The sequence below is a fragment of the Panicum virgatum genome, chromosome 3N, assembly GCF_016808335.1.
Source record: "Panicum virgatum strain AP13 chromosome 3N, P.virgatum_v5, whole genome shotgun sequence".
In the NCBI taxonomy this organism is placed as follows: domain Eukaryota; kingdom Viridiplantae; phylum Streptophyta; class Magnoliopsida; order Poales; family Poaceae; genus Panicum; species Panicum virgatum.
Window position 1 is genome coordinate 13,667,346 of NC_053147.1, and position 15,465 is coordinate 13,682,810.

The 15,465-nt window shown below is 44.4% G+C and overlaps 3 protein-coding genes, 1 long non-coding RNA gene and 1 other non-coding gene across 5 annotated transcripts; 2 read left to right on the plus strand and 3 right to left on the minus strand.

Annotated features, from left to right (window-relative positions):
- Positions 1–321: 321 nt before the first annotated feature.
- On the minus strand, positions 322–4,101 carry LOC120664448 (RNA polymerase sigma factor sigC-like). Its single transcript, XM_039943692.1, has 7 exons — positions 3,732–4,101; positions 3,332–3,474; positions 2,670–3,245; positions 1,746–1,973; positions 1,237–1,377; positions 926–1,126; positions 322–848 (listed from the first exon to the last, which is right to left on the minus strand). Exons 1-7 carry the CDS (start codon positions 3,844–3,846, stop codon positions 567–569), a joined length of 1,686 nt encoding a protein of 561 aa, XP_039799626.1. The 5' UTR covers positions 3,847–4,101; the 3' UTR covers positions 322–566.
- Positions 4,102–4,354: 253 nt separating this feature from the next.
- Positions 4,355–4,427, plus strand: TRNAV-UAC. The gene has a single exon. It is a non-coding gene; the product is annotated as a tRNA-Val (tRNA).
- Positions 4,428–6,511: 2,084 nt separating this feature from the next.
- LOC120664450 lies at positions 6,512–9,983 on the minus strand. Its single transcript, XM_039943694.1, has 9 exons — positions 9,667–9,983; positions 8,743–8,857; positions 8,556–8,665; positions 8,176–8,301; positions 7,978–8,098; positions 7,794–7,878; positions 7,583–7,696; positions 7,451–7,490; positions 6,512–7,054 (listed from the first exon to the last, which is right to left on the minus strand). Exons 1-9 carry the CDS (start codon positions 9,844–9,846, stop codon positions 6,899–6,901), a joined length of 1,047 nt encoding a protein of 348 aa, XP_039799628.1. The 5' UTR covers positions 9,847–9,983; the 3' UTR covers positions 6,512–6,898.
- A 785-nt stretch (positions 9,984–10,768) lies between these two features.
- On the minus strand, positions 10,769–15,064 carry LOC120664451. The gene is made up of 5 exons (XR_005670892.1): positions 14,809–15,064; positions 12,972–13,377; positions 12,199–12,870; positions 11,952–12,102; positions 10,769–11,374 (listed from the first exon to the last, which is right to left on the minus strand). It is a non-coding gene; the product is annotated as an uncharacterized LOC120664451 (long non-coding RNA).
- Positions 11,504–13,815, plus strand: LOC120664449 (AAA-ATPase At3g50940-like). The gene is made up of 2 exons (XM_039943693.1): positions 11,504–12,942; positions 13,048–13,815. Exons 1-2 carry the CDS (start codon positions 11,953–11,955, stop codon positions 13,480–13,482), a joined length of 1,425 nt encoding a protein of 474 aa, XP_039799627.1. The 5' UTR covers positions 11,504–11,952; the 3' UTR covers positions 13,483–13,815.
- Positions 15,065–15,465: the final 401 nt, after the last annotated feature.

Here is a 15,465-nt window from a genome sequence, read left to right on the forward strand (position 1 = left end):
AAATGAGAAGTAAATAAATTATGAAATACATCTCTGCTGTCAATATAAAACTTTTTAAAGAATTAAATAAAAAATTAGCTACCCGCGATATTAGTGCGGACCCCACCTTGCTAGTTCCTTTCATTCCACAGCTTCCAAACTGTCAAGGCCACCAGGGCAGGGAGTCAGACATCCTTCTTGCCTGTTTTGCAAAACGCTTCCTGACGGCCAGCCACCAAGTGATCAGGCTAGCGTCTCGGTCTGGTGCCATCCTCTGTCAAGTGCCAACCCCAGCCTCGTAGAACCTTAAACCAAACCTCTCTGCTATAAACGCAACCAGCATGGTCCAAATAACTCCACCTCTTGCGAACATCTAGAGTGCGCAGTTTCCATAGTATTAAGTGTGATATATCCAGGAAGCTGCTTATGCTAGTACAATGAATACTGAGGGTGTGTATGTGTCGCCTCAATCAAAAAAAAAATAAAAAAGAAGTGTGATATATACAGCTTCAATCTGGTAGCGTGAATTGCCTGGAAATTAAACTGTACATGCTACCGTGCACAGCTTATAGCTCACACGGAAGCATCTAGAAGCTGCAGAAGTCGTCGAGCTCGCGTTGCACGTCCTGGTTCCTGAGCTTGGCCATCGCCGACTTCTCGATCTTCCTGATCCACTCCTTGGACACGCGGTAGATGCGGCCGATCTGCTCCAGCGACATGCACCTGCCGTCCTCCAGCCCGTGCCGCAGCTTCAGCACGTGCCCTTCCCGCGCCGGCAGCCTGTCCAGCACCACCAGCAGCCTCTCCCTCAGCTGCGCCCGGAAGATGGCCTCGTCGGCAGCCTCCAGAGATGGGTCCGGGATCACCTCCTGCGTGCAAGATCAGGTGTCCTTCGTCAGAACCAGAATGTCTATCCAGAAATGTCTGTGGCCGCATGGATTTATACCGTGAACTTTGCATTCTGACCGATCCCGATCTCCGAGTAGAGTGAGAGGACCTTGCGAGAGCACTTGCGCGCCAGCCTGACGTTGGCCACGGACACGCCGACCACGGCGGCGATCTCTGAATCCGAAGGGTTCCTCCCTTGGCTGTACCGGATCGCGCGCCGCGCCTCCTTCACCTTGCGGATGATGCACTCCATTCTTGCCTGCACTTCGATTATTGTGATGGAAGGATTCACCAGCACACGTTTTTTTTTCTGACAGCAAACAAACTGGAAAACATGTCATCGGCAAATGGTTGCAGAGAGAGGCATACCGGCAGCAGGGTGACTCCTGAATTTTCGGCGAGCAGAGCTAGCATCCCTTTCCTGATCCAGTACTTGACGTATGTGGAGAACTTGCACCCCTTCCGGCTGTCGAACTTCTCGGCACCATCAAGGACGCCCATCTTCCCAGCCTGCAGCGATGCCATTCCAGTAAGCAAGGTACTCCCTCCGTTCCAAATTATAAATTATTCCAAAAATCTTGAAAAATCAAATTATTTTAAAGTTTGACCAAAATTATAGAGAGAAACACAAAGATTCATGACATCAAATAGGTATACTATAAAAATATAACTAACAAAGAATCTAATGATACTTAATTGGTATCGTAAATGTTATTATTTTGTTGTATAAATTTGGTCAAACTTGCAAAATTTTGACTCTCCAAAATTCTTGGAATGACTTATAATTTGGAACGGAGGGAGTAAGTCATTAAGAATGGTTTTGTCAAAGCTTATATGGGAGATAATAAAAAGGGTCACTGAAGATGCAATGTTGCAACCTGAAGTAGATCGTCGAAAGCCGTCCCCATTCCGGTGTATGTTCTTGCAATGTACCGGACGAGCCACTCGGTGGTCACTATCAACCTCTCTCGGCAGCAGTAACCCGAATGCAGCCTGCTCTTCAGCTCTGCCTCATCAAGTCCAGCTGCCTCTGCCCACCTCTGATAGCTCACCTCCTGCCCCTCCTTTATCATGTCCTCTCTGATCTTCTCAAGGTTCGCACATTCCTAGTCGAGAAAATAGTAAACAGTTAAACCAAGATCTTAAAGAATAGGGAAAAGTCCGGTTTACACCCTATAACTATCGCAAAAATCCGATTTTCAATCTTTAACTATAAAACCGGACAACATAGGCCATCCAACTGTCAAAACCGGGCAAATTTGGCCCCTAGAGTGGTTTTGAAGGTGGTTTTCCATTTTGTAAGAATTAAAAATATTCAATTTTACACTAAAAAATTTATAAGTAATTAATTTTGAGTAAAAAATTATGAAATGGGTATCAAAAGTTTTCTAAAAATGTAACCTATATATTGCCACATGATTTGTGAGTTTTTATGTTCATAATATTTGGCTACTTGCAGTTATGCCTATTATTTTTAATAACTAAGATTCAAATGGAGCAATAATAGATAGATTATATTTTTAGAAAAAATTTGGTACTAATTTCATATTTTTCTAATTTAAAGTGAATTAGTAATTAGATTTATTTAATTTTTTTAGAAAATGCAAAACCACCCCAAAGGTCAAATTTGCCCGGTTTTGACAGATGGATGGTCTATGTTGTCCGGTTTCGTAGTTGAAGGTTGAAAATCAGACTTTTGTGATACTTCGAGAGTGAAAATTGGACTTTTCCCTAAAGAATATAACATTTTCTGATGGCATTCACTAATAAGATCAAGAATGCTGTTTCAGATGATATAGTACCTTGATGGTAACTAACAATGATGATTGTTCACGTACAATGGTCCTTCTCCGGCCCGGATAATTTTTCCACTCGGATATAAACTGACTGCTACTAGACTTGCGTGATTTCTTCGATCTTCTTGGATTTACCTTCACAGATATCCTGGAGGCCTTTTCTGATGCTCTCATTCTTTTCTGTTTCCTCTCTTGACTCTTGCCACTCCGAACGATTACTTCAGCATCTTGCTCCTTCAGAGGAGTCTCTGGGTCAAACTTGATGACTTTGTCAAGCAGAGAGAAATCTGGTTCATGTGAGATCTGTGTTAGGGTGTCTAGGGTGGCCCTGGACATAGACGCGTTAAACGATCCCAGAGCTCCAAGATGTTCAATATGTACAAGGATATCCTTTTCCAGCATTTTCAAGTCTTTGCCAGCCAAACTAAAACTAGTCTCCAATGCCTGAAGATTTTCCATTAACAAGCCATACTGTAGATTGCTATTTGTGTAATTCCTATCCAGCCAGAATAACGTCTCTTCATCCATCCAGTCATACTGTAAATTTCTGTCAAGAGAGTCATCAAGGACCTTCCTTTCTGCCTGCAATTCTTATTGTAAATATTTTTGCCGTACCAAGAATGAATAGAAAAAAAAGACCATGTTCATCATAGAGCCATGAGGAAGACCTTGGGTTTCTCTGTGATCTGAAGCACACTGGATGAAGATGCAAAAGCGGTCGCAATGTCCAGGCCATGGTATTTGCGGCGTTTTAGCACGAGATGCAAGGCCAGTGCTGCAAGGGATTCAGAAGAAATTGGCCTTCCCCCTACTGTAAACAACACAGAAAGAAGAACAAGCTAGTCAGTCAATCATGACATTCATTCTGGAAAAAGAAGAGGTGTAATAATGACATATTTGCATGGCACAAATAGCATTTCAGTCAGGTGATCATATTTGTTAGTATCACAGTAGTATCTTCTATTTCAGCGATCAAAAAGAAAGGGGCATACTCCACAGAAAATAACAGCAAAGAAAATATACATGTACTACTCATCACTCATGAAAGATTAGCAGTCGAGCACTCACATGGATGGGGAGACTGTTTCGGGGGATGGGCCGCCATCATCCACGAGGAGGAAGACGACGAGGACGATGGACAGCACGAGGAGCAGGGCCTGCCTTGTATCATCTGCAGACCCATACAGACGCAGCTCCTGTCTTGCAGTAATGGCAGACGAAGGCCGAATGGGGGGAGAGTGAAGGATAGCAGGAACAGGGATAGAAGAGAACTGGGGCCGAACCCGAGCTGCCTGCCACAGTTGAGCACCCTATCCAGTATCCAGGCCTAGTATTTTGGTTGGCCCTGCTAGGCACAGGAAGAAAGGGTCCGTTTGGTTGCTGACCCTGGCTGGCCAAACCAAAATTTGTCCATGCCCTGCAAAATTGGCTGTCGTTTGCTTTAGTGCCAAACTTTGGTAGGCCCTGAAAAATCTTGGGCTGAAAGCCTGAAAGCGAGTTGGGATCTTTTCTAGTCAGATATTTATTTATGCTCCTCTTCCAGCACTCAGATTCTTTCCTTATTTCCCTCCCCTCCTCCTGAAGGTGCGGGGGAATCAGGAGCACGTGAGATTTTTTCGCAGGGGAAATACGCACTCCCTACAGATGTTTAAAAAGCCTAATAAATTAAATTCGGCACTTTAGGCATCTAAGTTGCTGTGGTGTAGTGGTTATCACGTCAGTCTTACACACTGAAGGTCTCCAGTTCGATCCTGGGCAGCAACAATTTTTTTTTCTAATGTGTTTTTTAAAAAATCGGATCCATTGATCCTTGGCGCATAATACAAGCACGTATACTAGACTGCTTCGTACGATCTACGACGTGCGACACACGTATGACACGTATCGTACATAGTTAATATTGTTAATACTTGAGCATTTCTTTTTCCCATGACGCGCCCGTCATTCCTTTTCAAAAAAAAAAAAAAATTGACGCGCCCATGACTGTCTGGAACCAACGAGGCAGTTCGACATTAAGCATCAGAAATGTAGCAGTAAAGATCGTTTATCATAAGGAGTATCTAACTTGGTGCAAATATTATCAAGTTGCTGAAAGGCCCTTTTCGATTTTTAATCGTTTGAAATAGACAGACTTAAGATCATACCACAGCACTGGCGGACCCAAAGGGTGGCCAGGGTATGCCGTGGCATACCCTAAGCCAGCCCTCTTTTACTCTAATGACTTCTTTAATTTAGATTTGATCAAATTCAAATTGCAACTTAACAATTATATTGGTGATAGTAGACATGGGAACAACTTCAAATGTCTGACCAATCATGGTTATCTCTCAGTTAAGCTAGTTCAAACTGAGAGAAATAAGATTTATGATATGGTTTATAATTTTTTAAAATTGGTCATTGATTTTAGCAAAAATTAAGCTAAGAAATAAGATAGGAGATAGTCTTTTAAATGATTGTCTACACACATTCATCAAGCTAGATATCTTCTTCGAGTGGATGAAGATGATATAATTAATACTTCATGGACTTTAATGTTGAAGCATAAATGAATTGTCAACCTCTTCCCACCAGCTTAAGGTTTTGGGTTGAATTGGTTGGTACATGCAACTCAATATGGTATCAGGGCCAGAGGTCTCTGTCGGTGTTTTACTGCCAAGCTCTCCGAGGTATATTTCGAGGAGATTGTTTTTAGGCACGGACTCGTCGAGATCAGAACGCGATGGTGCAAGAAATACAAAGATTTAGACAAGTTCAGACCGTCATACCATACGTTCTGTGTGGTCGTTTGTATTGCCTTAGGTGTTGAGATGTTTTGGAAGGATTCCTGCCCGCTCTTATATAGTCTGGGAGGACAGGGTTATATGGAAAGTATTAGTCGAGTACTACTACAACGAGGTCGAGTGGTTTCAATGTACATCAACTAGTCCTACTGCCGTACGAGTAGTTACAAGAGAGGTAAGGTGTATCCATGTGCTATTCCTTACTCTATAATATTCCACGTCTGTGAGCAGTCCCGCTGCCCTGGGTCTGACAGTCTCGAGTTCAAAACTCAGCAGGTGCGATTAAATAAAATAATTGCAACCGATTCTTATTTTCACGTTTGAGGCATAGCAGAGCCTACACGCGAGGGAGTGTTAATATAAGTGAATTGCCCACCTCTTCCCATCAATTTAAGCTTTTGGGTTGAATTGATTGATGCATACAACTTAATAGTTAAGAAGCGTAAGCCTAATAAGAAGAAATTAGGTAATCTTTTTGAACTATTATAGGTTTGTAAGCTTATTTTATATTTTTCTAGGACTTAGTGTGCTTCTACTACTTATATTGTAATCTATGTAAGTATTGAATCTAAGTGCTTATATACCGAATTGCTCGTGGAATTTTTTGTTGTGTATCTATTTTTTTAGATTATACCGAATGCCGAATTATATGTTGAAGTTTTGACATGGCATACCTTAAGTTCCAATCCTAGGTCCGCCACTGTACCACAGATGCGCGTTTTCCCACTAGAAAATCGAGAGTTTGATAGACCACCAACAAATCCAAGTAAACATTTTAGTTTCTTCCAATATTTACGTTTTCGAGTAAGATTAGCGTATTAGTGCTCATTAGTTTATACAGGTCGTAGGCCAAGCCAAAATCTTGTGCTGTGTACAGTATTCGGATATTAGCATTAGCATCACTTTTTTTAAAAAAAGAAAATTAGCGTCACTAGTTAGGGACAAGCGTGCCTCCTCCTTGATATCGGGCAGTCCGTTTGTCTGTAAAACACACATGATGGTCACAAAAAATTACGAAATGAAAATGATACGACTTGGGTTTGTAACACACAGCCAGTTATTACTTCCAAAACGCTGCAAAGCATGGATAATAAGCAAATTCGCGTGCTCTACATAAATACAGTCCAAATATGAACAGAAACTACCAGTGGATAACGCAAAGGGCAAGATGAAATCAAGTTAGCTTAACCATGCTGAGATTGTATTCAGCACACATGGTCATCCCTGCACCAAGGTACACCGCCTATCTGAGTTTACAGGCTACAGCACCCTTCTTGCTACGATGAGCATCCTCCATAATTCTGGGATATCAGTCATCCCGCAAGTCCACACTTGCAAAGGTTACAGTGCGCAGCTGCATTACAGGAAATCAACGCCATGCTATGTTTGTGTAACCATCTCAAAAGACTGGAGTGGCTCAATGATTTAGCAGCCTATGTAATTTCCCTGCCTATCTCACTGCCTGAACCACCATCTCTGGATCGCAGAAATGGGTGTCTGGAGGAATGGGCAATAGCGGTGGATGTATGGATTCACAATCCTCCCAATTTTCGCCCAGGTGCTCTGGTGATAGCTGGATGTCACTGGAGCATGGTACATCAGCTTCAACACCTGCACAATATACAAGCATGTGGAAGACACTAGTAAGCGATGCAGTAAAAAAATGCCGTGTGTGCTGACTGTTGATATGAGTAGCTTGGGAAAGAGCAGCAATGCACCTGAAAGCTGATAGCTACAAATAATAACCTACTCGCTATTGCCAACCAAATGCTAACCAGTTCAAGATGGACAAAAAGCAGGACAGAAAATATATTGAGTTTCTTGGATCGGAATGATACAGAAAACAATGCAAATCACAACATATGGCCAGAGGTACATAGATGTTAGGAATTACATGCAGCAAAACAGCACAGGGTGACCTCATACTTAATCCCTCAGCTATTCAGTGCATGGAAGTAAGAGATGACATACAAAAAGGGAATGCTGAATGTTTGGAGGATAACTCACCTGCCAGTACATGAACGTCTGAATTATGCTCCGGCGCCACCTGCAACATTAAAGAAACGTACAGGTCAAAATCTGCAATTATTCAAACAAAATTAAAATTTTAGAATTATCTGGATAACTGAATAAACGTACGAGAACAATGATATGATCAGGAGAAAGCCCAAGGCGATTTCAGCATTTGAGCTAAGGAGAGACAGTGTAGTATTGTTTGTCTCTACCCAAAGACAAGGTTCTTCCAAGTATCTCCTGAAAAAGAAATCAATACAGCATTGAGAAATGGACGCTGGGTACCGGTTGTGAGGATACAAAAACAAACTTCACAGATATTGGAGCATACAGTTACCTATAGAAAGAGGATCGAGCGAAATTACACCTTAGGAATCTGGCTACATGATCAAGTGCCCAGCAGAGCACAGGTAGTGCAGCAACTGTTACAAATATAAAATTATTAAGCGGAAGCATATCCAAAAAGCAGCAAAAAGAAGATATCAGGGTCACAAATTTGCAAGAGAAAAAGTGCATCTTACTCTTTAAGTGCAATTGAGATGTGAAGAGCATAAAAGAGAACATTAAGTGGATAAAATCCTTGGTTGCAAGTACAGACTGCAACCAAGCCTGAATTGCTGGCATGTTCCATGCTCTTGGTTTCTTTACACAAAAAGGAACATCTGATCAAAGTCCCACCAGGTAAAAAAAAATCAATCTTCAGATAGGCAGGTACTTACCCCATAAGTACTGTATAGAGAATATCCTGAGGATAATATTGTTCCCAGTAATGAAAGTTTGCAAGCTCTGTCAGCAAGGTGTTTTGGCAGAATTGGAAGCATTCCCAGACCAGCAACTACAAGTATCTGAAAATAATGATTTGATCACGGCCAAGTAAATGGTACGAGCAAGGCTAGTGTCCAAAGAAGAGTAGCAGGACCAAGATACCAAAAATAAATATAAATTATGACAGGATGATGGCTCAGAGATAGATGCCATGTCCATAAGGATTACCACAATTATAGAATCAAACAGAACAATGGAACTTCTTCTACCAGCAAGTCTTTTAGGCATACATAACTAACCGTTACCAAAGAGAAAAAGGTGGCTTATTGCTTACCCAGGCATTGATGGAGAAATGTATTGTCCGTGCATCAAACCGTAAAGGGTTGACAGCACTGTCTGTTTGTGTTGGTGGTGGCCGCGGCGGTGCTGACCTCGAAGTAGACCCTGCACATGAAATGGACTCAGCTAACAGATAGATGTGAATGATGGTCAGTAAAAAACTCATAAAGTACATGCTTTACCTGAGTTACGAGCCCTGAGATTCTCATTGGATGGCGATGATGAAGACCTTACATCTGGCCTGCTCTGCTGAGTGGAACCGGCGGATGACATTGGCTCAACCACCAGATCACGGTCCTGTGAAAATAAGAGAAGAAATAAAAATGCATGAACCACTGTATTGATTCAGTCTTAGTGTCACACAAGTGGTAATATTAACTAAATGATAAGAAAACACAATGGCAAGAATTTGTTTTCTCATTTTGTTAGCTTTATGTACAAACAAACTTCTTCTGTGGCTCTGCCTGCATGGTTGTATAAGAATATCCTGATTGAACTCATAGATGGCTTTGTATATACAGCATAAACTAATAAGAAAAAGAAAGTAAAGTAAAAATTGACATGTTGCACGTCCGTCATCGGAAATAAAAAAACTTGAAGGAGATGAAGCTCAAGTTTCAAAATGTTTGCTAGACAGCAGACTGTAACAGGACGAACAAATTACTGGAAACCTAGTTGTGGCACCAAGTTCATTGAACATCATAGCTTAGTATCAAGTGGAAATAACATCCAGGGTTCGAAGCAAGGAATACATCGAAACGAACATGTGTCCTTCAAGGACAGCCTACATTAAGCAAGCAGGTCGCAGCGGGCATCCCATCTGCAATACTGCCGTCGCCAGCGAAGCAAGCAGCCTGCGGCGGCAGATCCTAGTTCCTAGTACCGAACAAGCTCAATTCAACAAGCTTAAGCAACCCCCGCACATGTAGCAAGCACGATCGCGCTTCCGTACGGAAAGCGCGTCAGATCCTACTAGTACCCAACGCGGACGGACGGCTCGAGGAACAGCGGCAGCAGGGGAAGGAATCGGGGAATCGGAGCTAGGAGAGGAGATCCTTGGGCAAGGGCGACGGCAGCAGGTACCGAGTGGGTCGGTGGGTACTCACGATGTATCGCTGGTAGAACTTGCGCTTGAAGTGGTCGATGACGTCGGGGCGGGAGGCGAGGTTCGGCGGCACGAGGACGTTGGACCAGTAGTCGGACCAGCGCGCGTCGCCCTCATAGTCGTACGCCGCCGCCGCCGCCCGCTTCTGCGCCTGCTCCGCGTCCGCCCCGGACCCTGCCATCGCCGGGGCTGGAGCCTGGGGTTGGGGTTTTGGTCGACGAAGACACGCAGAGTGGCGACGCGAGTTGGGGAATTTTGGCAGGCGACGCCCAACGAAAGGAAGCCGATGCGGATGCGGGATGCCCGATGCGATGCTGACCCAGTGGGGTGATGCCGGGTGGGGGAGACGAGACGAGCAGACTCGGCTCCTCCGCTGTCTGTCGTGGGTCGCTTCTCCTTGTTAGGTTGGTGGGCCATGGATATCTCGACCCAGGGCCCAGGACGCTGGCAAAGCGGGCGGGACCCTTTGGGTCCTGGTGGGCCGACTCAAAGGACCCGAATGGTTTCGGGGACCTTCGTGGGAATTTTGGGGAACAAGAATATAAATTTCAGAAAGAAAGTGGCATACAAAAATTCACAAAATCTGTATCCTCTTGGAAACCTCCCTCAATATGATTTTTTTGAACGGCCATCAATATGAATTTTAGCAGACCGTAAAATTGTAAACTTGCAGAAAAGACTGGCACCCAAAGGACCTGCTTCAGCCTACCGCATCACGAGCGCGCACAGATGCTACCAACCACAGGGACGCCAGGAGCCAAACCCGGCGTATGGCGACGCAACACGTCAGGCGGGCGGCTTTTGACTTCGCGGTCTATTTTGAAAAGGCATAATTGTCATTTACGTCTCTGAACTTTACTCTAAGCGTCATTTTTATCCCTAAACTATCAAATAGGCCACTTAAATCCCTAAAATTTCTATTTTGGATCAAAATGGTCCCTATGCTGACTTGACATACCGTATGTTCTTGCCATGTCAGCAATAAGGGCATCATTTAAATGAGTCAGCATGATAAAATAGTAGATTTTCACCTTTTTCATCATACCTATTATAATGGTTGTGTACTAGGTATTATTTATTATTAGATATAAGATTTTGTGGTGTGAGTCATTAACATAGGTTTCTTGTATTACTATCAAATCCACTTAAAAGTATTGTTTATAATTGGATGTAACAAGGGTTAAATGAGACATAATAAACATATTTACTCATCCAAGGACAACTAAAAACTGACATGACATTAATATATGGCATGCCACATCAGCCTAAGGATCATTTTGATCCAATATGAAAAGTTGAAGGACTTAGATGGACTATTTGATACTTGCTATTTCGCCTTTTGAAAACTAGACTTCGCGGTCTAAGCCAATCTACTGCACAAGGCTTGGCACGGGACTCGGGAGCAAGACACGGACAAACATCTGATCTGGCCGCTTTCCAGCCTGCATCTCGTCGTAGGCTGCTTCCGATCTGCCGCCCCTGCTCAGATCTGATCCGGCGGTCTGGTCTGCTGATCGCACCTCGACGAGTCTTCCTCGCCACGGGACACGATCCAGCACATGACCTCGTTTCGGTCACCGCGTGCCGTCCATGGGTGCAAGTGGGGATAAACGGCCGGGAGCGATGACCCTGGGACGGCGTGGCGTTGCCGGCAGAAGCTTCCTTCTTCCACTTCCAGTTGCAGGAGGAAACTTGCGGCGCACAGCACTCTGCACAAAAGATTTCCGTTTCAGAAGGAAGCTTGGATGCCAAGGAAATAACTAAAGCCACCACCACTACTTTTATTTTCTATAAACAAGAAATGACTTTATTCGGTTAGTTTTCAAGGATTACAGTGTGTGAACTCTGAACACGAATATGATATTATTCAAAGTGGGCTTCACTATAGGATCAACGCTGGAAGGAATCAACAGCAGCCAAAAGGATGTTAGTGCGCTTCATCTGTGAAAGGCCTGTTCAAAAAGCTCCATTTGCAATTGGACACAAACCCAGGTTTGTGCTAAATGTGACGTCATCTTTTTCTCTGACGTAAGACCATGCTCATGGGAGTTGTTGGACGAGCATAAAATCTATTCTTTTTGACGAAGTCATCCGTCACTTGGTCACTCGCAACTCACGCCTATAAATATGGCAGCCCAGCTCCACGGTTCCACCCCCAATTCAACACCAGCTCCTTTCCCCTCCTTCCTCAGCAAGCCAGCCTCATCCTCTCATACCACTCACTACCCCACATCAAGAACAAAGAACAAGAGGAAAAGAACAAGAGGGGGCCAAGGATCTGCTCACCATGGCGTCCTACGACAAGGCCTTCGAGTCCTACAAGAAGGCCCTCACCACCGCAGCATCTGTCGCGGCATCTCTGATGCTGGTGCGCAGCGTGGTGAATGAGGTGGTGCCGTACGAGGTGCGCCAGATGCTCATCTCCGGCTTCGGCTACCTGCGCTCGCACACATCGTCGCAGCACACCATCATCGTCGAGAAGAAGAATGACGGATTCACCAACAACTACATCTACAATGCAGTGAGGACGTACCTCGCAACACGCATCAACACCGATCTGCAGCAGCGTCTGCGGGTCAGCAGCATGGACGAGAATGACAAGATGATGATCAGCATGGCGGAGGGAGAGGAGATGCTAGATGTTTATGAAGGCACGGAATTCAAATGGTGCCTCATCTGCCAAGACAACTCAAGTGACTCCAGCAACGGCAGTGGCAGTCCGAATGAGGTGTCCTTCGAGGTTAGCTTCCACAAGAATCACAAGGAGAAAGCCCTCAAATCATACTTCCCGTTCATTTTGGCCACAGCCAAGGACATAAAAGCTCAAGAGAGAACTCTCAGGATATACATGACTGAGTACTCGAGCGAGTGGTCCCCAATTGACCTCCACCACCCATCTACATTTGAGACACTTGCCATGGACCAGAAGCTGAAGCAGTCCATCATCGATGACCTTAACAGGTTCATCAAGAGAAAGGATTACTATAAGAAGATCGGCAAGGCATGGAAGCGGGGGTACCTGCTGTATGGTCCACCTGGGACCGGCAAGTCCAGCCTGATTGCAGCCATGGCCAACCATCTCAGGTTTGACATATATGATCTCGAGCTAACTGAGGTCAATTCCAACTCAGACCTTAGGAGGCTTCTTGTTGGCATGAGCAACCGGTCCATTCTCGTTGTTGAAGATATTGACTGCACCATCGATCTGAAACAAAGGGAGGAAGGTGAGGGACATGACAAGTCGAATTCTACAGAAGAAAACAAGGGAGAAGACAAGGTCAGTAACTTTGAATTCAGAACACATACTGGGCACATATCTCATCTCATTTTGATTCCAACGCTTCCTCACATGTCCTGATGAGAATTTGGATATTCTGAACAGGTAACACTGTCTGGCCTGCTTAACTTTGTTGATGGCCTGTGGTCAACAAGTGGGGAAGAAAGGATCATTGTCTTCACAACCAATTACAAGGAGCGGCTCGACTCAGCACTATTGCGGCCTGGAAGGATGGACATGCACATCCACATGGGGTATTGCACCCAAGAGTCTTTCCGAATCCTTGCCAACAACTACCACTCCATCGACTACCATGACACATATCCAGAGATTGAGAAACTGATCAAGGAGGTGACAGTGACACCAGCAGAGGTCGCTGAGGTTCTAATGAGGAATGATGACACTGATGCTGCGCTCCATGATCTTGTCGCTTATCTGAAGTCAAAAGTGATACAAACCAATGAGGTCAAGACTGAACACAAGGCAGCAAATAACCAACTGAATGAGAAGGAAGACAACAGAGATAGTGACAAAAAATAGAGCCCAGTGCAATTCCCTCCGAAATGTGGAAAACTGGAAACGAAGAGAAAGCATTTTGCGGCCTGTGTGGAAGCATATATTGGGATAGATCCTACAGGAGATCTATTGGGATTCGCATATTGTAGATCAATCAGGTGCATTGGTACTTGCAGTGTGTCTGCAGAGTTCTGTTAGTACCGCCATAATAGCATGTATATAGAATTACAATATGCAGAATCCATATGGCTTTTTATATGAAACTGCAAACATGTCATTGTCTTGTAAATGCTAATGTTGGAAAGTGCATACCACTATACCAGTACTATATTGCTATTCAACTACAGTCATTTCCCAGGAAGGGCGGGCCTGGTGCAGCGGTAGAGCCTACCGTTTGTAACCGGAAGGTCCCGGGTTCGAGCCCCAGCCTCTGCACATTTGTGTGGGTAAGGCTTGGGGCTTAAAGACAACCCTTCCCCAGACCCCGCACAGTGCGGGAAGCCTACGGCACTAGGAACTACAGTCATTTCCCACGGAGGTCATGCATTTCACACAATTTAAACTTGCCACGTATCAGAGATTGGGGAGCTGATAAAAGAGGGGACAGTGACATCTGCAGAGGTTGCTGAAGTTCTAGTGAGGAAGATGAAACATGATCTTGTTGGTCTTCAGAAGTCAAAGATGAACATGCTAATCTAATTAAAACTAGCCACAAGGATGCAAATAACCAGCTGGATGAGAAGAGAGATGACAGAGGCACTGATGTAAATGACATCCCAAGCAGTTTCCCTCAAAAGAAAAGGAAAGAAAGAAAATACAAGAAATTGCTACTAGCAGATTATGTAGAAAGTAACAATAGTTCCATTGACAAATGTTTGATTGTCTGAGTATTAATAACTTGTGCTTTTGGAGTGACTAAGGGTGCTGATACTTTACCAATGTGCATCCAGATAAATTTGTAATTACTGTATCAACCAAGAGTGTAGGACTCTGCAAAATATAATGTATTTTCTCCTTCTCCTAAACCTTCATTTCCCACTACATAATGGAAAATATATAATTCTTGCGGAAGCGGAAGCAGATAGAATAGTAACATTAAGAACAAGAAGACCTGAGCTTAACTACCTGGTTGAGATACCTATACCTAGGTAAAAGGTAAGGAAAAATGTGGGGAATTAGCAAGATAAACTACAATTCATCTCAACATAGTCTCTACAGAAACATATACAGAAGCAAGCATGCCACTTCGCCGTGAAACAAGGACTGGTGGGCCTAGCGCCATTTACACGGGGGATGGGGGCGGTACATTCTTGATTTCCCGTAGGAATGTAAGGAGGAGGGTAGCTTCACCTCCAAATCCTCGCTCAACTCGGCGGGACGAGGACATCGGAGCAGTACTCCGCCTACGGCGCGTCGCCTCGTAGTCGTACGCCGCAGCCGCGCGCCCGCTTCTGCTCCGGATCTGGATCGACCCGCGCCATCCTTCGCCTCGCGGTGGTTGGCCCGTCGACGCCGAGGGGGAAGACGTGACCTGCCGGCGGCAAAGCGGCGATGAAGTTGGGGATTTTGACCGGCGACGCCGATGCCGATGCGCTGTGGCTGGGCCGTGGGTCTAGTTGCGGATCTAGGCTTGGCCTGCTAGAAAAGCGGCCCGCGAATGGGCCCAGCTCGCCAACAGAATTACTCCTACAAAAGATCACAATCACTAACAACAGAATAGATCAAATGTTTTTTTAAATATTGTTTCAAATGATTTCATTTATTATATTTTCTATAAATATATTTAAAATTAGAAAATTTTTAACTTTGAACAAAACTAAGACGACCTACTTTTGAAATGGCAGAACTATTTTTTTCGACAAAAGAGGGGGGGGGGGGTTCAAGGTACATAGGTGGAGCAGGTTCACGGAACATGTGACGCAGAAGTACTTGTCATTTGCCGTCATCCAGCACATGCAACTTCAACGGGACAGGCTAATTTGCGGTCGACCGTAGGGACCTACGGTC

Bases quoted from the DNA above. Each gene is read 5' to 3' on its own strand.
- LOC120664448 (XM_039943692.1), bottom strand. From the start codon at position 3,846: ATGGGTCTGCAGATGATACAAGGCAGGCCCTGCTCCTCGTGCTGTCCA. The intron at 1,974-2,669 runs GTACTATATCAT...TTTCTCGACTAG, and splicing joins CATTGTTAGTTACCATCAAG to GAATGTGCGAACCTTGAGAA. The intron at 1,127-1,236 runs GTATGCCTCTCT...ATCGAAGTGCAG, and splicing joins CAGGAGTCACCCTGCTGCCG to GCAAGAATGGAGTGCATCAT.
- LOC120664450 (XM_039943694.1), bottom strand. From the start codon at position 9,846: ATGGCAGGGTCCGGGGCGGACGCGGAGCAGGCGCAGAAGCGGGCGGCG. The intron at 8,858-9,666 runs GTGAGTACCCAC...TTATTTTCACAG, and splicing joins AGTTCTACCAGCGATACATC to GACCGTGATCTGGTGGTTGA. The intron at 8,666-8,742 runs GTAAAGCATGTA...TTTCATGTGCAG, and splicing joins TCTCAGGGCTCGTAACTCAG to GGTCTACTTCGAGGTCAGCA.
- LOC120664449 (XM_039943693.1), top strand. From the start codon at position 11,953: ATGGCGTCCTACGACAAGGCCTTCGAGTCCTACAAGAAGGCCCTCACC. The intron at 12,943-13,047 runs GTCAGTAACTTT...TATTCTGAACAG, and splicing joins AAAACAAGGGAGAAGACAAG to GTAACACTGTCTGGCCTGCT.